Source organism: Hemicordylus capensis, chromosome 6 (genome assembly GCF_027244095.1).
Source record: "Hemicordylus capensis ecotype Gifberg chromosome 6, rHemCap1.1.pri, whole genome shotgun sequence".
Taxonomy (NCBI): Eukaryota; Metazoa; Chordata; class Lepidosauria; order Squamata; family Cordylidae; genus Hemicordylus; species Hemicordylus capensis.
The window spans coordinates 69,523,435-69,549,204 of record NC_069662.1 but is presented as its reverse complement, the minus strand read 5'-3'; the positions used below and the strand labels follow the sequence as shown (position 1 = coordinate 69,549,204).

At 45.7% G+C, this 25,770-nt stretch overlaps 1 protein-coding gene across 21 annotated transcripts in view; it reads right to left on the bottom strand.

Annotated features, from left to right (window-relative positions):
- The window catches only part of LOC128329859 (poly(rC)-binding protein 3-like), a 469,417-nt gene that overhangs the window by 40,960 nt on the left and 402,687 nt on the right, over positions 1-25,770 (bottom strand). Inside the window, exon 1 of one of the 21 annotated variants that reach the window (XM_053261691.1) lies at positions 9,082-9,151. The exons of 16 other annotated variants lie outside the window; for them this stretch is intronic. Coding sequence is in view for 2 of the 5 variants with exons in the window: in XM_053261687.1 (XP_053117662.1) it covers positions 4,432-4,470 (39 nt within the window). In the remaining 3 variants the exon portion in view is untranslated. Of the gene's footprint in view, positions 1-4,431; positions 4,490-4,523; positions 4,665-4,910; positions 4,944-5,799; positions 5,824-9,081; positions 9,152-25,770 lie in introns of those variants that run through there. 4 more of the 21 variants (XM_053261688.1, XM_053261693.1, XM_053261699.1 and 1 more) reach the window with 4 other exon arrangements.

Below are 25,770 nucleotides of genomic sequence, written 5' to 3'. Positions count from 1 at the left end.
TGGAACAACAAAATCCCAGGGATTTTGCATTGCGTTCCAAGCTCAGAACAGAATGCAAAATTCATTTCATGCACATGTCTACTCCCTCATCTTTCTCTTATTCTCTCACATCTCTGGAGAGAGGGAGGGTTTTTTTTCTTTACTTCCAAATAAAACATGGCATTTTAACTGAAATTACTAATTGGACAATTTCAAACTTATCCTGTCTGAAATGTGTGTCTTTAATACAGAAATACTTGGTTTTAATATTTAAGAATTCTGAGATGATTGCCATCTATTTATGAGCAACTGAAAAGGCACAGCTTGGAAACCAGGCAAGTCCAAATTAGTCAAGTAGCTGCACCTCTCCATATAGTGCTTATCAGTTTTTGTTTGCTGTTGGTTGTTATGTGTTTTAAACTTTGTTGTTGTTGTGAGTGGTAGTAGTTTTGAAAGGAGAGATCTTCAGCATAGATTTTGAGGTCAGGTCTTGCTTAATTTTAATTAAATTGCTTAATTTTCAAATCTGATAAAGTGAATGTTGCATAGAATTGCAGCCAATTTTATGCAGTTTCCAAGTAAAACCTTAATTAACTCTTGGGGGCTTACTCCCAAGTAACTGTTGTGTGCATAGGATTGCAGCCTAAGGACATAAACCAGAAATGTTTGTATTGTGAGAGACGGGGGGTGGGTGGGGGGTGGGGAAGGCCATCTTTCTTTTTAAAGTAAGCATGTTCTTATTTATTTGTCTATCATATTTATATACTGCCTGATGTGTGCATCTCTAGACAGTATACACAATTTAAAACACAACAAACAGAGTAAAAACAAAATGATTTCACAGAATAAAAAATTAAAATAATCTCACAGGATAAAACCAAACAGTTTAAAATTAATTTCAGTTAAAAGCCTGAGAAAACAGGTTTGTCGTGATGGTCTTCCTAAAAACAAATGGAGAAGGAGATGCTCTTATTTTGGCAGGGAGTATATTGCAGAGCCCCAGGGCAGCCACAGAGAAGACCCGGTCCCAAGTCACCCCCAAACAAGCTTGTGGCAACTGTAACTGGACCTCTCCAGATGATCTTAAATAAGTGACAGAGTTCATGACAGAGAAGGCAGCCTGGACCCTAGTTGTTGAAGGCTTTGTAGGCAATAACCAGCATTTTGTATTTTGCTCAGAAACAAATTGGCAGCCAGTGCAGTTCTTTTAAAATTGATGTTATGTGGTCCCTTTGGGTTGTCCCAGAGACCAGTCTGGCTGCTGCATTCTGTACCAATTATAGTTTCAGGCCTATGTACAAAGGCAGCCCCGCTTAGAGTGCATTACAGTAGTCAAGCCTGGAGGTTACTAACATATGGAACACTGTTTTAAGGGCTTTGCCTCCAGAAATAGGCGTAGCTGATGTATCAGCAGAAGCTGATAAAAAGTGCTCATGGCCACTGCCTCAGCCTTAGAAACCAGAGAGAATTTTGGATCCAGGAGCACTTTCAAGCTACATACCTGATCTTTCAGAGAGAGTGTAACCCCATCCAGAACAGGCAGATCTAAACCATCTCTGGGGTCCCAACTCCCCATAGTCAGTACCTCCATCTTATTTGGATTCAACTTTAGTTTATTACCTCTCATCCAGCACATTGCTATCTCCAGGCAGGTATTTAGAGGAGTTATGCCATTTCCTGATGAGGTCGATATAGAGAAATAGATCTGGGTGTCATCAGCTTATTGATAAACAACTTGCACCTGACCAAACCTCCTGATTACCTCTCATGTAGATGTTAAAGAGCATTGGAGACAGTATGGAGCCTTGTGGAACTCCATAATGAATTCTTGCTTTGCAGAGCAGCAGTCTCCAAGTGACAACATCTAGAATCTACCAGAGAGGTAGGAACAGAACCTTTGTAAAACAGTGCCACCCAATCCCACCTCCCTCAGGCAACCTAGAAGGATACCATGGTCAATAGTATCAAAAGCCACTGAGAGATCCAAAAGGATCAGCAGTAACTCTCCCACTGTCGATAGTCAATTGAAGATCATCCATCAGGCCAACCCAGAGTCGCGATCCCATAGCTCACTTGAAAGCCAGTTTGAAATTGGTCTATATAATCTGTATCATCCAAAACTGCCTGGAGCTGGGAGGCCACCACCCACTCAATCACCTTGCCCAACTATTTTATTTTATTTATTTATTTATTTATTTATTTTTACATTTATATCCTGCTCTTCCTCCAAGGAGCCCAATTCCATACTGTTAAAATATATGCTTATCAAAGTTTAATGCCTGAGGCAGCAAAATCATGTGGTGGTAAAATATACATAATAAAGTAACAGTTTGGTGGTTAGCCCTTTAATAGTATCTCAAAATTTGCAACCTGAAATGGGCCATTTCACCATTGATGGGCCACTTCAAATAATGGAGACTATGGTCTCCATTATTTGAATTCGGGATAGCAATATACAGTGATTGGTAAGTCAAAATTTCTATCCTATTTAATTTTTTTAATGTCTTCATACTATCCTTTTGAATACAAATTTAGGTTGTTTGATTACTCAGGTCTCTTTGTGATCAGTCAGATTTGACTACTTTTATTTAATGCATGGATTTCCTTCCTTATATCATCCTCAGATGACGTAATTAGGTGTACTTTGGTCAGTATTGATTATTTATTTATTTATCCATTCATTCATTTATCGTATTTTTATGCCTCCTCATATGTACATCTCCAGGTGGTATACAAAATTTAAAATATTTAAAAGTTAACACAGATTAAAATACACGATACACAATAAAAACAATAATATAGAACACTTATTAAAACAAATTATTAAAATTATTAAAATTCTAATAAAAAGCTTGTGAGGAGAGTCTTGAGGGTCTTCCTGAAAACAAACAGAGAAGGAGATGCTCTTATTTCAGCAGGGAGCATATTCCAAAGCCTGGGAGCAGTCACAGAGAAAGCCCAGTCCTGGGTTGCCACCAAACAAGCTGGTGGCAATCATAACCAGACCTCTCAATATTATTATTATTTACATGTTATATCCCACTCTTCCTCCAAGGACCCCAGAGCGGTGTACTACATACTTGAGTTTCTCCTCACAACAACCCTGTGAAGTAGGTTAGTCTGAGAGAGAAGTGACTGGCCCAGAGTCACCCAGCTAGTATTATGGCTGAATGGGGATTTGAATTCGGGTCTCCCTGGTCCTAGTCCAGCACTCTAACCACTACACCACGCTGGCTCTTCAACTATGGAAGATTGGAAATGGATCTGTAATTAGCTAGCTCTGAGGGATCTAATGCAGGTTTCTTCCAATAAGGTCTAATAATAGCCTCCTTAAGACAAAGATTTATTTGTCTTATTTGTGAGAAGAAAGGAAACTAGTGGGCTCTGTGTGTGCAGGTGGTATTCTTAGCCTAGTCTGGCATGGAGAGAAGAAGGCCGAGATTGCAAGAAGGGGGAGAAATGGAGGCAATGCTGATAAAAAGGATGGACCTACTGAAAGATGAAGAGGTATGGGATGAACGAGAAAGAGAGCGAGAGAGAAGGAGAACATTGCTACAAATTTAGCACTAAATAGCCAGCTGCCAAGCGCTGGTACAAATGATGGAGATTTTGGCTGAGACAAGTAAACAACCATACAGACTGGACAAAACCATGGTCTAGTGATTGTCCTTCCATCTCTTTTTAACTTGTCTCGGAGTTGGACCTGCCTTCTCTTAGCCCTGCCCAAAGTTACCCCTATCTCCCCCTCCCCTCTGCCCTCCCCAGCACAAATAGGCAGCAGTCACCACGGCAGTAGCTTAAGACTTCACTTTTATTGCAAATTAGAGGTTGGACTTTGAAAAAGGGCTCAAAGGAACCAAAATCTTGGTAGATTGTGTGAATTCAGCAAATATGGCTATGCTTGACTTACAACTGAACAATGGAATATTGAAAGCGTCAGTTTAAAAATACCCAACAAGAAATGGAAGCAGAGATTGAGGGCCACCCTACTTCCAGGTATCTCTGCTGCCACCACTCAGACCTGTTTTGGAAAGATCTGAGACCTAAATCACACTTCTTCCCCTGATTTGTTGCTTTGTAATGTGGTGTATCACTTCTGGTGACATGGGAGAGGAAATACTGTAAAACTATCCGACCCGCACAGAGCATCTGTGCATTCTTTGGGGCCAGCTGTTCCCCACTCCCTCCTGCCCCACTCTCTCTTGCCCTCCCTCCCTCCCCCTCCCACCCAACTCTCTCTCTCGCCCTCCCTCTCCCTACCACCCCTCTCTCTCACCCTCCTTCCCCCTCCTGCCCACTCTCTCTTGCCTCCCTTCCTGCCTCCTCACCCCTGCCCCACACACCCTCACCCCTTCCCCTCCCTCTCCCTCCTCCTCCACCCACACTGCGCATTTTATAGGGGAGGGCGGCGGTTTTTGGCCGGACCTCACCGCCACCACAGGCCCTCTTTACCAGGTGCCGGGCGGCCAAAAAGGGCCTCGCCACCACCATTCCTCCTCCCAGGCAGCGAACAGGGAAGTCCCACTGCCTGTTTCCTTCCTGACCCGGCCTCCAACAGGTGCCTGGCCTCCGGTCGGGCCCGCCACCACCTGGCCTCCGCGGCCAGGCCCGCCAGCAACCAGTCCTCCTGGGTGCGCCTCTGCCAATGAGACACCGCCGCCGCCCAGCAAATCAGCTGGGTGCCGGGACGCACATTCCAAGGCACACCCAGGATAATTATTTATATAGATGGTGCACCTTGAAAACACAGAAATAACTGGTTTTATTTAACTTAAGCTTATTCAGTTGTTGTACATGTTCTTAAAGCATATGGTTTCAGGTATTATTGTAAACTAGCTTAACCCATGCAGAGCATCTGTGCGCTAGTAGTTGATTGCTCCCCTCATGCCCTGCCACAGCCCCCCTCACCTCAGAGATCTCTCCACCCTCACCTGAACCGCATTCCTGCTCCTCCTCCTCCATCCTGTTGCTTCCATCCCCCTCACCCCTCTTGTTCACGGCTGCAGTGTTGCTGGGACCTATTTTAATTTTAATTTTAATTTAATTTCTATACTGCCCTTCCAAAAATGGCTCAGGGCGGGTTACACAGAGAAATAATAAATAAATAATATGGATCCCTGTCCCCAAAGGGCTCACAATTTAAAAAGAAACATAAGATAGACACCAGCAACAGTCACTGGAGGTCCTGTGCTGGGGGTGGATTGGCCAAGCTACAGCACCCTATCCCCAGAGACCTTCTCACCCTCACCTGAGCCCCGCTCCTGCTCCTCCTCACAGGAGCAGGAGCAGCAGCAGCAGTGGTGGACAGGACTCTTCCTCGCTGCCGTGACCGCCACGGCTGCTCGTTCCCCTCAGGCTGCTGACAGGCCTGGACCCATCCCTTGCCTGCCTGCCTGTCTCCGGCAATAGCCTTGGTAGCTCCAAACAGCAGCAGTGGTTGACTGGGCCCTTCCTTGCTGCCACTGCTGCAATGGCCACTCGTTCCCCTCAGGCCATTGACAGGCTCAGGCCTGTCCCTCACCCTTCCTTCTTTCTCTCTTCCCCTCCCTCCTTTTTCTCTCTCCTCCACTCGCTTTTTCCTTCTGTCTTTCTGTCCCTCCCTTCTTTTTTCTTTCTCTCTTCCTGAGTTAACAGATCTTTTTCATCTTGTTTCTTCATCTAATTCAAACAACAACAGCCTCCTTCTCCTGAAGGGGCTCTTTTCTCCCTCATGACCCCTCGCTTCACAGACTCCTGCCCACTATCCTTTCATATATAGATATTCCTCTCCTCTACAATCAAGAACCACTTCTGACCAGTAACAGTTGCATTCCAACTGACCTTAACCATCACAGGCTCCCACTCCCTATCTGCATATGGAATCCCCACTGCCTAATCAGGTGCTTCTTCTTGTGAACTCTCAGGAGAGCTGCCATGCACGGGATAAGCCACGGGTACACCTTAGAGAATGATATATAAAGATAAACTTGATGGTTTCCAGATTTAAACATAAACATATTACTTAAAACTTACAGTAGTGGTGATGTTTCAAAGATGGCAAACAGTTATGATTCCTTTCTTGTATCTTTTCTCCTTTGGGGGTTAGGGTGTTTGCCTTCCTGGAATTTACTCTCAGCAGAGAGATTGCTCTGATCCCAAATCTAGGAGCAGAGCAATCTCTCTAATGAGAGTAGATCCCAGGAAAGCAAAGAGCAAGCCCCATTTCATCACGGATGTCTTGCTTAGTTACATTATTTCCAACCTGCCTCCCCGGCCAGGTCTTCCCCTGAACAGGCAAAGATCCTCCCTCTAGAGCAGATTTATCTGTGCCTCTGCCACTTCTCTCTTTGAGAAGTCCCTGTCCTGTTCAGTACTCCCCAAGCCTCCAGCTCACTCCCTCTCAACCCTCTTAACGGCCAACTGTCGGCTCCCTCTAACTGCTTTTCTCTTTCTGTCTTCTCCCCGCCTGCATTCTAAACTGGGAGCCAATTGACATGATCTGCTGGGTGAGCAGTGGGAGGGGAAAGCATTTGAAAAACTTGCTTCTCCCCCAGATGAGCATCCTGACCTTGGTGGGAGCACGCGTCACGCGTCACGCTTCCACACGATCCCCACTGCTTCGTGCAGTGTGGAGCGGGGAGGAGTGTTCTGAGGCCAGGACTTGTTATGCCGGCCTCCAGGTATCCCACAGTGCACTGTGTGCTGATCACGATGCACTGGAGGATTCCCCCAGGGGACAGGCCCTTTAGGTGCCTGTCTCTGTGTCAGTGAAAGCTACAAGTATCCCCCGCTGACACACGATTCCAGGAGCCCGGTGTGCCCTTAACCTCAGCTAAGAGCCGGGCTTCGGTGCTAGGTATGGCACCATGGCACTGCTGGGGTCCATGCAGATCCTGCTGGTTCTCACAGGCAGCCAAACCCTTGGCTGATCATGAGAACAACCTCAGGGTTTCTTGATCTTTCTGTCAGGGGTTTCACTGCTGCTGCTGCTGCTGTTGCCTGTCAATCAAGCTCCCTCCTCCACATACTTACACTACAACAACAGGTCACATATTTTTGTAACCATAACTTTTAAGCTATATATAAACAACATCTGTAAATAAGCACTAGGAACAGAAATACAAAATGTCACATAGAGATGGGGGAGTTGGCTTGTATAGGAACATGGGAAGCTGCCATGTACTGAGTCAGACCATTGGTCTATCTAGCTCAGTATTGTCTTCACAGACTGGCAGCAGCTTCTCCAAGCAGGGGCATAGCTAGGGGAGAGGGGGCCATGTTCATTCCTTTCTCTGGCAGCCCCCCAGAGTGAGGGAGATAATGAAGATAATAGAGAGGGATGGAGCTGGTGGTTTCTACATACTCATGGGAAAGAGATATGCAGAGATGCACATGTCTGTAAATTAAAAGGGAAATAACATTACATACACAAGTAATATTGTTTGTTTCCAGGACCTAGGGCATAAAGATAAGAAAACACTAGGTAATTCATTCCCTTGGGTGGCATTCAGAGTAGCATTTGTGCAAATAGCACTAGTGTATGACATATTTTCCACCCACTTCCTAATGAAGCTAATGAAGGTAGAAACCCACTTCTTTTTTAATTTGTTTGCATTGAATGATAAAGACAGGAACTCCCAGGTTTGCTGCTAGCTTTTGCTTCTGGTTAGATATACTGCTGCCCAATCACGGCTCTGCTAGTTTCAGTTCTGGTGGAATAAAAAGTAGTCTAAAGGAACTAAGAGTAAGGCAGACTGTGAGTCTGGCTATTAGGTTTATGGTTGAGGGCAGTTGAGCCACAAAATGTTAGTGTATTCATTTTTGTTTTTGAATGGAGGGTGGACATTGGCTTGCCTGAGCCCCTAACATAACAGCTTACAATATCCTGGATGTGAGCATTCAGATAAGGGGGAGTCATCACAGGGGCGTAGCTATAATTGAGCGAAAGGGTTCAAAGAACATGGGCCCCCGGCTCCTGAGGGCCCTCCAGCTCCATCCCTGCCTATTTTCTTCATTATCTCCCTCACTCTGGGGGGCTGCCAGAGTGAGGGATGAACATGGGCCCCCTCTCCCCTAGCTACGCCCCGCAACATGAGATTTTAAAAACCCGCCTCCCAAAGCTCTACTCCTCCCTCTATCTATGTAGCAATAAAGTTGTATTAGATTTTTGGCTAGACAACCAAGTCAAGTTTAACCCCACTTGTAGCCTGCAAGAGGCATGTAGGGAGGCCAGCAGGAGCCCTGCCCACCGCGACAGCCCCCAGCCATGCCCCCTGCATCTGATGTCAGACACGGGGGGGGGGCAGGGTTTTGCTCACAAACGGGGCTGTGCAACCCATTTCCGAGCAAATTCCAGCCAAGCGCCACATTCGCAGTGTGGCCAGGAGTGGCTTTCCCTGTGTTGAAAGGCCGTGCAGCTCTGTTTTTGAACAGCTTAACCAGTGCTGGCTGCCCAGGCTGGGAATGCATCTCCTTGCAAGCAGGGAGAGCTGCTGCCAGCTGTGCTGAAAATGTGGCACTGGCTGGAATTGGCTCAGAAACAGGGCACACAGCCCCATTTGTGAGCAAAACCACACCCCCTGCATCTGACATGTGTTGCAGGGTGTGTGGCTGGGGTGTGAAGCATGGGCCCTGAGCATGGCAGCCTGGGTTCTTTGAACTGGTTCGCGCAATGGTGGCTCTGCCCCTGGCCTGCAGCATTAAAAGTGGAGTGCTGCAAAGCTGTCAAAAGCCCCCTCTAGAACAACCACAGCCACCCAGCCTGCAAGAGGAAGAGGATGGACTGTATTGGCAACTGCAGGCCAATTTTTCAAAATGTTTAAAATTGCATATCATCCCTATCCCCAAATTTTCACATGGAAGACAACCTGAGTTAGAAAGTGTATGAACATCCCTCTTTACTGAAAGCTCAGAAAACATTATGAGTAGCAGAGCTGCCTGTGCCACTCAGGGAATATATAGGTCCAAAATAATTATCATGATCATATCTATCTATCTATCTATCTATCTATCTATCTATCTATCTATCTATCTATCTATCTAATGTATATACCGCCTGATTCCATAGACTCTAGGCGGATTACAAAAAAACTCATCCCCTTATAAACAGAAGCTGCATCTTACAAACAGAAGGCAAGGCAGCTGGTTGAGTGCTTCCTACGGAACATCATGGAACGTGTCTCCTGCCCCCACTTGGGTCCCAGGTAAAGAAGGGAGAGGAGGAAAGGCAGGGTGGGGCAGGGCAGGGCAAGTTTCATCCAACAGACGAGTCGGATATGCACACAGTCCTAGTATGACAGAAGGGGGCTTCTGACAGTTCCAACCTGTCACAAACTCCCTGTTGTGACATAACTCCCTCTGACAATGCCTGACAGTGTGCATGTCACGCCAACATGTCTGTTGGCGTGACATGATTACAAGCCCTACTATACAGAAATAAAGCGCTCATGTTTGGGGCTGACAGTTAGACTGAACCTGAATTCTTTAGAATAGCAGAGCAGATTTCAGCAGGGAGGAAAGGGAAAAAAATGTATTCTTTTTTATTTTCCTCCTGAACCACCCTTTACCATTTGCAAGGCCAAACCAGCTACATACATAAGGCTCCTGTTCCAGGATGGTTAGAACCTGAATAGGTTCATTAGGGACTGGAGATACAGTACAGCATGTTGTTGCAAGTACCCTTTTGCAACAATGATGTAAACTGCATATGACCCCTTTGAAAAACAGGATATGGCCCTCAGAAGCACTACCAAATAATATAAAATGTATTCAGGTTATAATCATGTGATTGAAAGTGCTGTATTACAAAGCTGTGATAATGGAGAGTCCATTCATACGCAATGTGCATATAAAAGAAGCAGGGGAGCAAAGCCTGAAGCAAATAAATATGGAATCAGAATCATGGATAGTGGACAGGTTGAATAGAGGTTTATGAGTAAACAATGCATGGAAACAGTAGCATTTCAGAGCTGAATGCTAAAGCAGCTTGTATTGTTTCAAAAGTCTTATACTGTACATTGTTTATTGTTAACTGTCCTAGATGGTCTGTTGATAGTGTTTTACTTAATATTTTCAATGTTCTATTTGTAATGTGGGGTTTATATATTCATATGGTTTAATAACAAATGGTGAAACAAGTTGTTCCGGTAAGAACTAATCTACCTACTTTCCTTTCACTATAATCTTAATTGATAATTACCATCCTCACAAATTAGCCCAGTACAGCCTTAAAAGTTAACATGTCTGCCATCTTGAATTGGGATGGATGCTGTCATCACAAATGATGCCGTTGAGGTGTCCCAATGCGTCACTTGCTACCAGGGGTGTAGGGAGCTTGGCCATGGACAGAGGATGAAGTCCTCTGGTGGTTCCCCCGGCCCCTAGGCTTTTCAATCGGGCATGCAAAGTATGTGTGCACCCCGAGCCACACCCCCTGCATCTGATGTCAGATGCAGGGGGTCAGGGCCAATGCCAAGAATAGGATCTGTCCACCCCAGCAGAGCTTCCCTTCCCCAGCCAGCAATTCCATGAACTGCTCATTGGAGAAGGGACTGATGAGCCCTGGGGTTGATGGGCCCTTTTCTCAGCATTGGCCCTGCCCCCTTGCATCTGGCATAAGATGCAGGAGCTCGGCAAATACCCAGGAGAGGGTCTATTTGGACCCTTTCCCATCCCTCCCCAGTCAGCATTTCATTGAAATGCTGGCTGGCTGGGCTTTCCTCCCCCAGCACAGCCAGCGTTTCAGTGAATCACTGACTGGTTAGGAAAGGGGTGTGTCTCATGCTCCCAGCTGGTGAGCATTTCATTTGCCAGCTGGGTGCAAGAGGAGGCAAGGAGGCACACTGGCCAAGGGCAAGGGGAAGTCTTGGTGGCTCCCCCAGTCCATGGCAGCCAGGGGACAATCATCCTCCCTTGAGCCAAAGTCCCTATGGATCTGCTTACTACAACTGCAGCAAATTTGGTTCAAATCGATAAGGTGGTTTACAAGTTAACCCACATGTGCCTCAAACCTTTATGCATCTGCCATCTTGAATTGGACTGGATGACATAATAACAAACTATGCCATTGAAGTGTCCCTACAACTGCACCAAATTTAGTCCAAATCAGTTCCCACTTGCACCTCAAACATTCACATGTCCACCATATGCAATGTGGATATCATCACAAACTATGCCGTTGAGGTGTCCCTATGTGTCCCTACAACTGTACCCAATTTGGTTCATACTGTTGCAGGCATTGCAAAGTTGATGCGGGGGACACACAGACAAAGAATGCCAAGTGGTCTCATAAGCTTTAAGGCTAAAGAAGAAGACTTATGCATAATTAATATAATGCACCCCACCCAAGCTATCACTACAGAATGTCAACTGAGTAATAAATGTCTTGAGTAATAAATATTACCATTCATGTTTTCAAAATGTGCAGTGCCTTGGCACAGTGGCAACCTCGCTGCCAGACTTGGTGGAGAGGGGCAGGTTGTTCTTGTGCCCAGCAGCAGCACAGTTGCCAAACATGGGGGTGGCCAGAACCTAAGGGGTATACTCATGTGTCAAATGGGCCGTAACCCAAAATTTGGCTTAAAAAAGCCAAATCTGGCAACAGAGGCAAGTCTTGTGCCCAGCAGCAACCCAGCTACTGGGCTCTGTGTAGGGGACAATGGGTGACTTTCACACCCAGTGGCAACCCAGCTGTTCAGCATGTTGGAGGGGTGGTGCAATGGAAATAAATGCAGGCAGGCAGCAAACACTGCCTGGAAATGAAATGGGGAGAGCCGGGAATGCCCACGTGCACGTGATATCACATACAAAAGGGGTCTCATTTCCAGGCAGTGCTTGCTGCCTGCATGCATTTATTTCTCTTCCTTTCCTCCAGTGAGGGAGAGGAAGGGAAATAAATGCATCCAGGCAGCAAGCATTGCCTGATAATGAGATCAGAAGACTGGGGTGGGCCCTCTGGCGATTGGGCCATTCCCCCTTTGCATGTGATGTCACATTGGTGATGCACATTGGGCCAAAAAACACCAACTTCACATATACGCTGATGGGATCTGAGCTGTTGGTGACTGACCAGGAAAGAGATCTTGGGGTCATAGTGGACAGCTCATTGAAAGTGTTGTCTCAGTGTGTGGCAGCTGTGAAAAAAGCAAACTGCATGCTAGGAATCATTAGGAAGGGGATTGAAAATAAAAATGCTAATATTATAATGCCTTGATACAAATCTATGGTGCGGCTACATCTGGAGTACTGCGTACAGCTTTGGTCACCATATCTTAAGAAGGATATTGTAGAACTGGAAAAGGTGCAGAAGAGGGCAAACAAAATGATCAGGGGCCTGGAGCACCTTCCTTATGAGGCTAGGCTACAGCATCTGGGGCTCTTTACTTTGGAAAAGAGGCGACTAAGGCGAGACATGATCAAAGTGTATAAAATTATGCATGGAAATTTAGGACCGACAAGCAGAAGTACTTTTTCACACAGCACATAATTAATCTATGCAGTTCCTTGCCATGGGATGTGGTGATGACCACCAGCTTGGATGGCTTTAAAGGGGGTTTAGACAGATTCATGGAGGACAGGTGTATCCATGGCTACTAGTCTGATGGCTGTGGTCCATCTCCAGCCTCAGAGGCACGATGTCTCTCAATACCAGTTGCAGGGGAGCAACAGCAGGAGAGAGGGCATGCACATACCTCTTGCTTGTGGGCTCCCCAGAGGCATCTGGTGGGCCACTGTTTGAAACAGGATCCTGGACTAGATGGGCCTTGTGCCTGATCCAGCAAGGCTGTTCTTATGTTATGTTCTTAAGACATTTTCATTGGCAGCCTGGGTTCTTTGAATCCTGTCACTCAGTGGTGGTTCTGCCCCTGGGGTATTGGGTGGCCCTCGCACCCAGCAGCAACCCAGCTGCTGTACTCAGTGGAAGTGTGGCAGGTGACCCTCACACCCATCAGCAATCCAGTTGCCAGTGTCAGTGGGGGATGGGGTAATGGATGGGGTGGCTGGTGACCCTTGCATCCAATGGCAACACAGTTGATGGGCATAGTGCAGGGGGCACAAATGTTCTTCATGCCCAGCAGCAATCTAGCTACTGTGTATTATGGACTGGGAAGGAAAAGGGTGGTGTGTGGCCCTCATTCCCTCTGTTAATCCAACTGCTGAGAATGATAGAAGTAGGTGGGCACCCCTAGTGTTCAGTGGCAACCCAACTACTGAGCAAGGTGGAGGGGTGCAGCGGCAACCCAGCAGTTGAGTATGATGGAGGCTGGTGGAAGGGTGGCAGAGGGCCCTCATGCCCAGAGGCAATCCACCTGTGCATGGCAAGGGTGGGGGTAGGCCATATGACCAGCAGCAACTGAGTTGCTGGGCTCTGTGGAGGAGATAATGATGACAGCCCAGGGGTAGGAGGCAGGTAGCCACCCCCAAATAATACAGTCCCCTCCACCAAATTGCATTGTGTTAAAGTCACTGTAAAAGAATCAGAAATAACCAAACTTCACTAAGCCTTAGTGTAAAATTGGTTACTCTCAAGGTCAATTATCATAGGAAGCTTCCATGTCTCCCTGAAAAGGGTAAACGAGAATTCACAGAGGGATCAGTGCTCCAGTTATGTACATCTGGATGCAGTCTAACTTTTTTTGATTCACATAGTGCTCCTGGCTCATGTTCATTTCCCACAAGGGGGAAAAACACTCTTAAGGACTATTAGAAGACACACCTTTGGATGGAATAGGAAAAAATAATATAGATTTATAAAAGAAAGCTTTTTCCTGATTTTATTCTGCCCCTGATAAAAGACTTTAAACCAGCTCAAAATTCATATGCTGTTTAGGGATGTGCAAACCAGCTCAAGGTCGATTCGGGAGTACTAATGTTAATTAAAAAACAAACAAACCCAACAAAAAACAACAACACTCACCACCAGGTCCAGCAGTCTCTGGTGGTGCTGCCATGGCCACAGGTGATGCGTGTTGCTGCCATTTCCCCCTCCCTCCACTGGCCTCCCCCCACTCTTCCAAGGGGTGTTTTCGGGCAGTTCCGGCCCTTTCTCCGATAGCCAGCTTTTGGAAGCTGCTGCACATGTGCCGGGTCACATGGGCCACACATGGGCTGGGTAACACAAATAGCCAGGGTGCATGTGTGGTGACCTCCAAAATGGCCACTGCCATTGGATTTTTTTTTTTTTTAAGAACCTCTGAATTGGCTCGAATTCAAGCCAAGCCAGGGGTCTGTTCGGGGGTCCCAAAACCAAATATGCCCAGTTCAGTTTGAGTCCAATTTGGACTCAAACCAAACTGGGCAAGCTGATTTGGGGCACATCCCTAGAGCTCTTACTTCTGAGTAAACATGCATTGGATTGCACTGTATGTCCCACTGTTTTCAAGGCAGTTTGCTTCCAGATAGGTAAGCATAGGACTGCAGCTTCTATTTCCTAATCACTGACAGCATTTACAGCTTTTGTACCCCACAGCTTTCTGCTGCTGCAGTGAGTCTTCTGCCCCCCTGCTCAACCCTTTTTGTTAATTTACCATCACTGAATTATGGATGCAATAAAAATTAGGCAAGATGGAGATCCTGTCCTCCTTCAGAAGAAAAACAGACAAAGGCATACATTTCCTGCCAATGTTAACATTACAGATATGTACCTCCTAAAATTTTCAATTACTCAGTATTTTCAGTAAGGAACTGATGAAGTGACATTAAAAACGAAAGATCTACTTTACTTAATGATAAAAGCCAGGCCTAGCATAGATTTTCACATCTTGTTCACATGATGGATTAGGCAACAAATGGTCTTGGCGCCAAATGAGCAGTGTAGAGGGAGTGGGCGTTATCACTATGCAGGAAGCCATTTCCAAAGTGATTACTTTAGCTATAATGTCATAACAACACTCAGTTGTGTAAGTCAAACACAGCACACAGCACAGCACTTACAAAGCAAGTAACTGACAGATCTAAACCTGACAGCGTAATTGACTGATGTCAGAGATCCAAATATTCAGTCAAGCTGAGAGAGGACTGGGTACCTAATCAGGTAATGGATACATATGCCTTCAGCAAAGCTACGAGAAAAGCAACCAACTTGTATTAAAGAAAATGTGAAGCTTAACAAAATGTAACACGAAGTGAATTGTAGCATAATGGCTAAGAGCCTGAGCTGTGAACCGGGAAGTCACCTTTGCCATGTACTCATTGAAAGGCCTTAGGTAAGCCACCATCCGTCCCAACTGTATTACACAGCTAAGTATATTGATACAAATAAACCCCTGCCACCTGCAATACAGCATCAGAAATATTGACCTGCCTTACAGAGAACAACTGCCAAAGAGAGGAAGGTAACAGACTGTTTGGGAACCCAAGAGTGCACATCCCAAATGCCCTGGTGGGCCAGAACCAACCATGACTGGGTATGCAGGGGCTGAGGTCAATTTTCATCACATTAAATACGACGAATAAGAATATGATGAATATTTATATACCACTTTTCAACCAAAGTTTCCAAAGCAGTTGACATACAGAAACAAACAAACAAACAAACAAACAAAATGTCTACCTGTCCCCAAAGGGCTCATTGTCTAAAAAAGAAACATAAGAAAGACACCAGCAACAGCCCCTGGGGGGATGCTGTGCTGGGGTTAGATAGGGCCAGTTGCTTTCCCCCTGCTAAATAAAGAGAATCACCACTTTTAAAAGGTGCCTCTTCGCTCAGTTAGCCAGGTGTCTGTGGTGGTGGTGAGCTCATCTATCTTTTTCTAGAAATGTTGCCTCCTGCAACTCACCAGAGTGGGAGGGGAGAAGATGGTGCAGAGAAGGTGGTTTTCTTTTGGCATGCAAAAAGGATCTTGGGGTGTGCCTTGGAAAGAAGCAGGTTCCAGGGTGCCTGCTCCCAGGGAAGCAGCATTCCCTTTTGATAGCCTCCACTGTGTTGTTGCCTTCCCAGCAGCACATTTTTTGATATTGTCTCTTCCATTCAAGCATCCCACAGAAGTGTCCTTTGTGGGTTGCCTGAATGGAGGAAATTAAGCTTACAAATGTACTGCTGAGAAGAAAGCACACCAGTGAGCAATGAAATGGAGAAATGAGTGAGAAAGTCTGTTGATCACCAGGGGCATTAAATATAGATACTAGAGGTGTGCACAAATTATTTTTTGTGATTCAGTTCTACCTCAAACCAAACTGCAAAAATTTGAATCTATTTGTTGAACCAGCTGGCCATTGCCAGCTGGTTCAATGAATCACATCAAAACTTTGCAAAAAATTTATGATTTGCCCATAGGAAACAATGGGAAAACCAAATTGTTCCCCGTGGATAGGTCCTAGGGACACCAAAGTGGGTTGGGTGGTAGGGCACGATGCGTTCTAACCACCACCCAACCCACAAAAGAAATGGGCATGTAGACACTTAAAAAAATAAACGTAAAAAACAAACCCATAGGAGACTATGGGGGTTAAAATTTTAATTTCCTGCATGGCCATTTCTATTGTGGCTTGGGTGGTGAGTAGCACCCATCACACCATACCACCCAACCTACTTTGGTGTCCCTTGGACCTACCTGTAAGGGGCAATGGGGTGTTTCGAAGTTCCCCATTATTCCCTATGGCCAAAACAAGGAGTGCACAAATTTTGCAACTCTGCCTTAGAAAACACTGCAGAACAGAAGCACACAGTCCCACCCAACACAGAACACCACATTTTATCAAACACATAGTCCAAGATGGCTAAAAAGAATCACTGACCAGGAATCCACTGCCAGCCACAGTGCTGTGCTGCCCATCACTGGCACAGGTTGCTCTCTCACACACAATTATGACTCCATAATTGCTTACTTGTAACAGCTGCCACATCACAGCAACACCCTTAGCAGCCAGCAAGCATTGCCATAACCTTAACCAGAACTATGTCTTCATTGTTCACTGAGTACACCTTGCAATGCAGAATGCAGACTTTAGAGCAGTGACTGAAGCACGGGTTAGTCAAGGCCAGACATGGAGCTCATCACAGCAATCACCAAAAAATATTAAACACAAAACACATAAAGCTGAGCTGCCACTATCCATTTCTTGCCACAATACCATCTCACAAACAGACCAAACCACAGCTCAAGGAAGGCAGACAGGCACCCAAGTCCTGCTTTTGCCAATCCAACAAAAGATCCAACAAAACCAGATAGATATAGCAGCAAGCAATAGCACAGCATTATATTCAATGCTGAGAAAAGAAAGAAACCACAAAATCAAACCTTCCTTGAATCCTTCCTTCTCTCCTGATGATCGAAGACTCTCTCTGCCTTCCAGTCCCTTTGAAAGACATTTTGAAATTCCCTCCTTTTTTGTCCCCCCTTGGTCAATCTGAGATCCAGCAAAACAGTTATAGCAGCAATAGATAGCACAGCATATACTCAGTGCTGAGAAAAGAAAACCACAAAATCAAACCTTCCTTCCTCCTGTCCTGATGTATCCTCTTTTTCATAAGGGCTCTCTCTCTGTCTCCCAGTCTCCTTTGAATACATTTTGAAATTCCCTCCAAAAGTGTTCTCCCCTACCTGCCCCCAGCCAATGTGGGCAGAGTTCCCTCATTGATTTTAATGACAACACTTGATTTTAATAATAAACCAACGAAGAAGCAAGGAGATCTCAAGCCAATTGGAGGCCAGTGCCAGAAAACCAATCAACAAGAGGGGAAAGCCCGCCAAAATTGTCACATCAGTCATGTGGCTTGATTTGTGCCAAATCAGGACTGATTCGATTCAACTTTGAACCAGCCCCTTCATTTAAGGGGTGATTTGATTTGCAGTCGAACGCGCAAACTGCCCCAATTTGGCAGTTTCGAATCGAATTACACATCCCTAGTAGAGAAAGCCAGTAAGGGCATTCCCCCTCTGATCATGCTTTCTTTACTTTGATTCCCCTTTGGATAGTCTCAGGTTTCTTTCTCTCACCTGGAGAGAGAGACTTCCTTCTTCTCTCTTCCCCTCTTCCTAGTAGCAATGAGGCATGTAGGTCTCAATCCATCTCCCTAATGGATTTCCTAAACAAACTAATTTTTTTGCCGAGTCTCCAGACAATATTAATTAGCAGTGCTCCCTTACTTGTGCATTTCTGTTGTAGCTGGGGCAGAAAAAGAAATCTCCCCTCCTGAGCTCTCTAACAGGGTAAGGGACCCAGTGAACCCAGAGACAGCAGATTTTTTAAAAAAAGATAGAAAGCATGCTTTATTGAAAAGGAGTTCCAGAGAAATGGCAAGGATCTTTTTTTTTGCCATGGAGACAACAGCACAGGGACAGGCAACGATCCTGAGGGTGGATTGATTTAATTTTGAAACATGGTCTTTCAGGATAGAGTCCTTTCTCATGGCTCAGGAACTGGGAAGCATCTTGTAAGAGGACAGACCTGAAGTGGTTGGAGAACAAGCAGCATGGGATGCCAAAAACAGAACAGTCTATGGATTCATCTGCTTGCATATGACTGACTCAATTATTGTGCGTTTAAGAAGGACCAGGATAACTAAGGAAGTGTGGGAGATTTTAAAATGCCTGTGCTAGAAAGACAACTAATCTTGCGTTGATCTGATTGTGAGACAGTGTAATATGTAACTCAGAGAAGGACAGAATTTAACCAAGCATATTAATCAAACCCTAGAGATTTCAAGATGTGAAAAGAAAACATTAAATTACTAGATCAAGTAAATATTGGATTTATTTTGAATAGTCTGCCAGAGGGATTCCAAGTGAGACATTACTTTTTTGGAATGAAGAGAACAGATTGATCTGGAATTTTTGATTTCTGAACTTCAGGATTTTGATATGATAAATGCAGCCTCTAGTAAGCTCTCTGACCAAAAGAGTCAGATTATAGCATTTCAGACCAAACAAAAGAGCAAGGTGTATTGACTGTGTAAAAAGTCAGGCCATTTGCTCAGAACAAAGGCCCTAGCCACAATCCTGCTGAAAGAAATTTGAAGAGGGATGACTCAGTACCCAGAACTCAAATTACTCTAAGGCATGAACACAGAGCTAAAAGAGATTCACAGGAAACAGCAGAAAAGGGATATGGAGTGAACTCAGAAATTTTTCAGACTGTTGAATCTGCTGAAAATAATGTTGAAAGTGATTGCAAAAAATGACTATGGGAATTTAATTGTTGATAGTGGCAGAACTGCAAATCTAATTAAAGACAAGGAACTGTTTAGTGAGCTGGACTTGAATTATAAAACCTCACTTGAATTATAAAACCTCAAAAAGCCTGGCAGATGACAGAAAGATCATTGCAGAGAGAAAGCAAAAATCAGATGCCAGCCACCAAAGGGAAGGAGTATAACTTTGAGAACTGAGGAGGCTCTTTATGTCTCTGCACTTGAAAGCAGTTTACTTTCAGTCAAATATGCTACATGCAGAGGCTATCAAGTAGAGTTCAAAGGTGATTACTTTTACAGCAGAGACACACAGGAGTTGTAAATGGGAGGTTCTTTAAAAGAAAGTGACTTTTATGAGATTTACAGTATTACATTAACGAGAAAGTCAATGTTGCAAAAGAATGTTTGCATAAACAATGTGAAAAACTGTGGCACTGAAAATTTGCACATAGAGAACTTAAAGTAATTTCTCAACTTGAGAAGGGGGATTTAGCAAGTGGCTTAAAAGTTCAGCCCTACAAAGAAAATGATGAACTGTGTGTATGCCGAATAAAAAGGAAAGGCTTTCACCAGAAAACAGAGAAAGAGCCACAGTGAACCATACAGTTGATTCGTAGTGATGTCTGTAGACAAATGCAAGTTGAATCATCTATTTATTCATTTGATTTGCTTTCTATACCACCTTTCCAAAAATGGCTCAGGGCAGTTTACATTAAAACAAAACTAAAATCAATTAACTAATAATGGTTTTAATAATGGTTTTATGTTGTTTTTACAGTTTTTGATTTTAAAACTGTAAAAACAACATAAAAGCATTATTAAAACCATTTTTAAAACCCTGGAAAACTAGGCCGAACCTTTACGGTTTAAAAACAGTTTAAAAACCCTGGAAGGCCAGGCCAAACAGATAGGTCTTAAGGGCTCTCTGAAGGTCAATAATGAACTCATATTACAGATTTCTGCTGGGAGTGCATTCCACAGCCCAGGGCAGCTACAGAGAAGGCCCACCTCTGAGTCGCCACCAGATGTGTTGGTGGTAACTGAAGATGAACCTCCTCAGACGACTTTAACGTGAAGTGGGGATCATGCAGAAGAAGGCACTCTCTAATCATCAGGAGGAAATAGATATTTTTTGACTTTCATTGATGACTACTCCAGATACACTTATATGCTAAATGAGAAAAGTCGAGTTCTGGATCAATTTAAGGTGTATGTTGCAATAGTGACAAGAAGTCTGGCATAAAATTTCAGAGACTAAAAAGTGATGATGGGGGTGAGTTCAAATCAAAGGATATAGCCAATTACCTAAAGGAACAAGGCATTCAACATGAACACACAGTGCTTTGTACCCCATAACAGAATGGCATAGCAGAAACAAATAATTGTTCCCTATTAGAGATGACAAGGTGCATATTGCAGGATGCAGGACTGGCAAGCAAATTTTGGGGAGAAGCAGTCATGGCTGCCAGTTACCTACAGAACAGACTGCCAACCAAAGCAACAGATGCAGCACCTTTTGAATTATGGAATGGGAACAAACCCAGCTTAGGACATATCAGTGTGTTTGGATCAAGAGCATATACATATGTTCCTAAAGAAAAAAGGAATAAACTGAATTGCAGATGTGAAGGAATATTTTCTGGAGGAAAATATACACTAGGAGGAAAAGCATACAGCATCTGTGATGTGGCCACTGGAACAGTGAGAATATGCAATGTAGTAAACTTTGATGAAAGACAAAGGGCAATCACAAGTGAAGTGCTAGAAATTGGACCAGAGATCCAGCTGGAAAAGAAATCCAAAGTAAAAGAAATTTCCATACATCAAGCTAACCAGTAAACCAAAACCAGAAGGGGAAGCAGAAGTTGAGCCAGAAGCGAGATGCTCACAAAGACCCAGCAAGGGGGTTCCACACTGGAGGCTCTGCTACATGGCTAGAAAGGAAGAGACTGAGGAACCCTGCACATGGGAAGACATTGAAAGACTGCCAACACATGAAGATAAAAGTTGGAGAAAAGCTGAAGAAGAAGAAATCGAATCTCTACACAAAAATAAAATTTGGACACTTCTGGAAGAAAGTCAGTAGGATGCAAATGTGTCCTCAAAAACAAATACAATGCAGAAGAAAACATCAAGCACCACAAAGCCAGATTAGAAGCCAAGAGATACTGTCAAAAGTATGGTGAAGACTATGATGAGACATTTGCATCTGTCATGAAGCACACTTCAGTAAGAACACTTCTCAGCATAGCAGCAGCAATAAAGATGCAAGTTGACCACCTAGATGTGAAAACTGCATTTCTGCATGGAGAAATAGAGGAAGACATCTACAGGGAGCAGCCACCAGGATTTGAAGAATCTGGAAAAAGAGGCTTGTATGCAAACTCCAGAAAAGCATCTATGGCTTGAAGCAAGCTGCTAGAGCATGGAATGAGAGGCTGAACCAGATGTTACTCAAGGACAGGTTCACACAAGGAAAGGCTGATCTATGCCTATACTGGAGATTAAAAAATGAAAGATAGATTTACATTTTGACTTAGGTTGATGGCTTGATTATGTGCTATGAAAAGACAGTCAAGAGATTGTGGAGCACCTGAACAAAGAGTGGAAGTGAAAGAACTAGGAAGCATTTCCTATTATCTTGGCATTCAAATAGAAAGAGAAGAGGATGGAAGTTACCTTCTCAACCAGAAACAGAACATAAAGGATCTCCTAGAATGCCTGAAATTAACATAAGCCAGAGAGGTCAGTACACCAATGGAGACAAACTTCCTGAAGCAATATCAGGACAGCGAGCCATTGCCAGACAACAGTCTATACAGAAGAGCAATTGGGAAGCTTCTGTACATAGCAACAGTCACAAGGCCAGATAGCTGCAGTAGTAGGAATTCTGAGCAGAAGAGTAAGTGTACCAACGAAGAATAACTGGACTGTAGACAAAAGGCTGGGAAGATACCTGAAGGGTGCAGTGCACTTGAAAGATGTGATATCAGTGAGAAGTGACTCCAGAGTAGTGGGATACGTGGACGTTGATTGGGCTGAAGACAGAATGGATCACAAGTCTACAAGCGGAGTCCTGTTTTTCAGTGGAGGCAGAGACATAAGTTGGACTAGCCAGAAGCAGTCAATTTTTGCACTTTCATCCATCCAAATCATCCAAATCCATCCAAATCAGCGGGCCAAGCATATCAAGAAGCCACAGAGCTACACAGGTTATGGTTAGACTTTGGAATTGATGAGCCAAAGCCAGCTGAGATGTTTGAGGACAATCCAGGGGCATCCAACTCTTTATGATGGAAAAGACTATGTCTCAAACAAAGCACATGGATGCAAAGCACCACTATGTTCAAGAGTCATAAGAAAATGGCCTAGGTAAGCTGAAGTACTGCCCAACTCAAGACATGGTAGGGGATGGGCTGACCAAGCTGCTGCCAAGAGATGAGTTCCAGATTCTTTGAGAGAAGGTGGGAGCCATGAATTAGGGATGTGCACGGTCCGGAGCAGTCCGGACCGGCACCGAAGGGGGGCCTTCTTTTTAGGGCGGGGAGGGCTTGCTTACCCCTCCCGCCTCTTTGCCCCCGCCAGAGGCCGTATTTAACAGAGTAACGGGGGCGCTGGAAACCAGCCGCCCCCCCCGCCCCGCCGCGAGCAGATTAAGGGAACTACCACTGCTGCCGCTGTCGCCGCCCGCCAGCCCTCCCTCCCAGCCACCCGCCCGCCCGCCCAAGTCCTCACCCAATGGCTGCTTTAAACAAAGAAAGGAGCTCGCGAACAGAGCTCCTCTCGCTTTGAAGTCCTGCAGGCAACTGAAGGAGGCAGGCTTTGCGCGCGCACATGCGCGCGCCACAAAGCACGCCAATCGCCGGAGGCCCGGTCTACCCGCCGGGAAAAGGCCGGGTAGACCGGGCCTCCGATCGCCGGCGGGTAGACCGGGCCTCCGGCAATCGGAGGCCCGGTCTACCCGGCCGTTTCCCGGCGGGTAGACCGGGCCTCCGGCGATCGGCATGCTTTGTGGTGCACGCATGCGCGCGTGCAAAGCCTGCCTCCTTCAGTCGCCTGCAGGACTTCAAAGCGAGAGGAGCTCTGTTCGCGAGCTCCTCTCTTTGTTTAAAGCAGCCATCGGGTGAGGACTCGGGCGGGCGGGCGGGTGGCTGGGAGGGAGGGCTGGCGGGCGGGCGGGCGGGCGACAGTGGCGGCAGTGGTAGTTCCCTTAATCTCCTCGCGGCGGGGCGGGGGGGCGGCGGGGGCGGCTGGTTTCCAGCGCCCCCATTACTCTGTTAAATACGGCCTCTGGCGGGGGCAAAGAGGCGGGAGGGGTAAGCAAGCCCTCCCGCCCTTAAAGAAATACCCCCCACCCAGACCCGAACCAGCCCGGTCCGAACCAGTCCAGCAGTCCGGAGGCCTTTAGAATGGCCTCCGGACCGGTTCGGACACACCCCTACCATGAATCGGTGCACAAGACAATGAGAAGCAGTGTTGGAGATGCAGCTCCTGATGGCATCAACTCTTAGCACCAGCAACCCTATTGACCACTAGGGACATTAGGGGTAGAGACAGCCAGTAAGGGCCTTTCCCCTCTGACCATGCTCTCTCTGCTACTCTGATTCCCCTTTGTTAGACTGATAGTCTCAGGTTTCATTCTCTCACCTGAGAGAGTTCCTTCTTCCCCTCTTCCTGTATGTAGCTAGCAATGAGGCATGTAGTTCTTAATCTATCTCCCTGATGGATTTCCTAAATAAACTATTTTATTTGAAACATTTATTCCATGTATCCAGACAATATTAATTAGCAGTGCTCCCTTACCTGTGTACTTCTGTTGTAGTTGGGGCACAAAAAGAAATATCCTCTCATGAGCTCTAACATGGTGAGGGGTGCATGTCCGTCTTTTTCTAGAAATATTGCCTCTTGTAACCCACCGGAGTGGGAGGGGAGAAGGTGGCGCAGACACATCCATTTGGCATGCAAAAAGGATCTTGGGGTGTGCCTTGGAAAGAAGCAAGTTCAAAGGCACCTGCTCCCAGGGAAGCAGTATTACCTTTTGATAGCCTTCACTATGTTGTTGCCTTCCCAGCAGCACACGTTTTTGACATTGTCTCTTCCATTCAAGCATCCCACAGAAGTGTACTTTGTGGGTTGCCTGAATGGAGGAGTTTAAGTTTATAAATGCACTGCTGGGAAGAAGGCAGCACCACTGAGTCTAGAGACTAGAGGTGTGAACAAATAATTTTTTGTGATTCGATTCTACCTCAAAATTTTCTAGCAAAATTCGAACCGACTTGTTGAACCAGCCACTGCAGTAACAGCAGTGGCAGGGGAGTCCAATGAGGGGGCAGAGGGTTGAAGTCTGAGGGCAAGGCACTGGCAAAGAGAAATGAGAGATTGTGTCAGTGTGCTCTGGCCCAAGGGCTGGGCTAGCAAGGCAGCTGAGGAGCATCTGTTCTCAGGTGTCCAACTGCATTGAGCCACTGATGCTTGTCAGCAGGACAGTTTAAGAGCTCTGTAGTAGCAGGATATTCCTACCTGTGAGCCTGTAAAAAAGTCCCTGTGGGCTGGATCCAGGCCCCGGGTCTTATGTTGTACAGGCCTGGGGAAACCTGTGACATGGAAGAGACCCATCTCCCCCTCAATAACACATCAGCCTAACAATAGCAGCAAGAAAAAATGTGCAAAAAATTTCGGGCACAGAACGATCTGTGCCCGAAACGAACAATTTCGGGTGATTCGGGGCCGAACCGAATCACCCCCGATGTCCCCCGAATTTTTTCGGGCACGAGCCGAATCATCCAAATTCCGGGCATGAAAAATTCAGGTGATTCGGTTCACGGTTGATTTTTGGCGATTTTTTAAAGTTTTAGTGACTTTGGGGCAGTTCGGGGGCATAGCATGGGATCTGGGCAAAAGGGGTGGGGTGGGGTGGTAGTGCATAATGGGTGCAGGCTACCACCCCAATTTCAGGGGGATTGGGCAAAGGGCTGATTTTTGGTAAATTTGGTAAAACTTCTGAGGTGTGCATTCTCATTCTATCATAGCAAATGAGATTTTTTTCAATTAAACAACTCTCATGACCCCACTTTCACTTTTTCACACTTTCCTTTACTATGAATAATATGAGGAAGTAATCAATTTAGCACACTTCACCTTATGAAGACAAACCTCATACAAATAAATTCACCATAATTCCCCCCTCTGCCCAATCACTCTTAAATTGGGGATGAGTGGTAGCCTCCAGCCATTAGGCACTATCTACCAGCCCACCCCACTCCTTTGGGGCAGATCCACTTTCTGCCCCCAATCTGCCCCAAAGACACCCAAACTTCAAAAATTCTCAAAAAATCAGCCCTCTGCCCAATCCCCCTGAAATTGGGGTGGTAGCCTCCACCCATTAGGCACTACCACCCCACCCCACTCTTTTGGGGCAGATCCACTTTCTGCCCCCAAACTGCCCCAAAGTCACTCAAACTTCAAAAATTCTCAAAAAATCACCCCTTTGTCCAAACCCCCTGAAATTGGGGTGGTAGCCTCCCCCCATTAGGCACTACCACCCCACCCCACTATTCTGCCCCAGGCCCCACTTTCTGCCCCAATATGCCCCAATCTGCCCCAAAGACATGAAAATTTCAGAAATTTACCAAAAATCAGCCCTTTGCCCAATCCCCCTGAAATTGGGGTGGTAGCCTGCACCC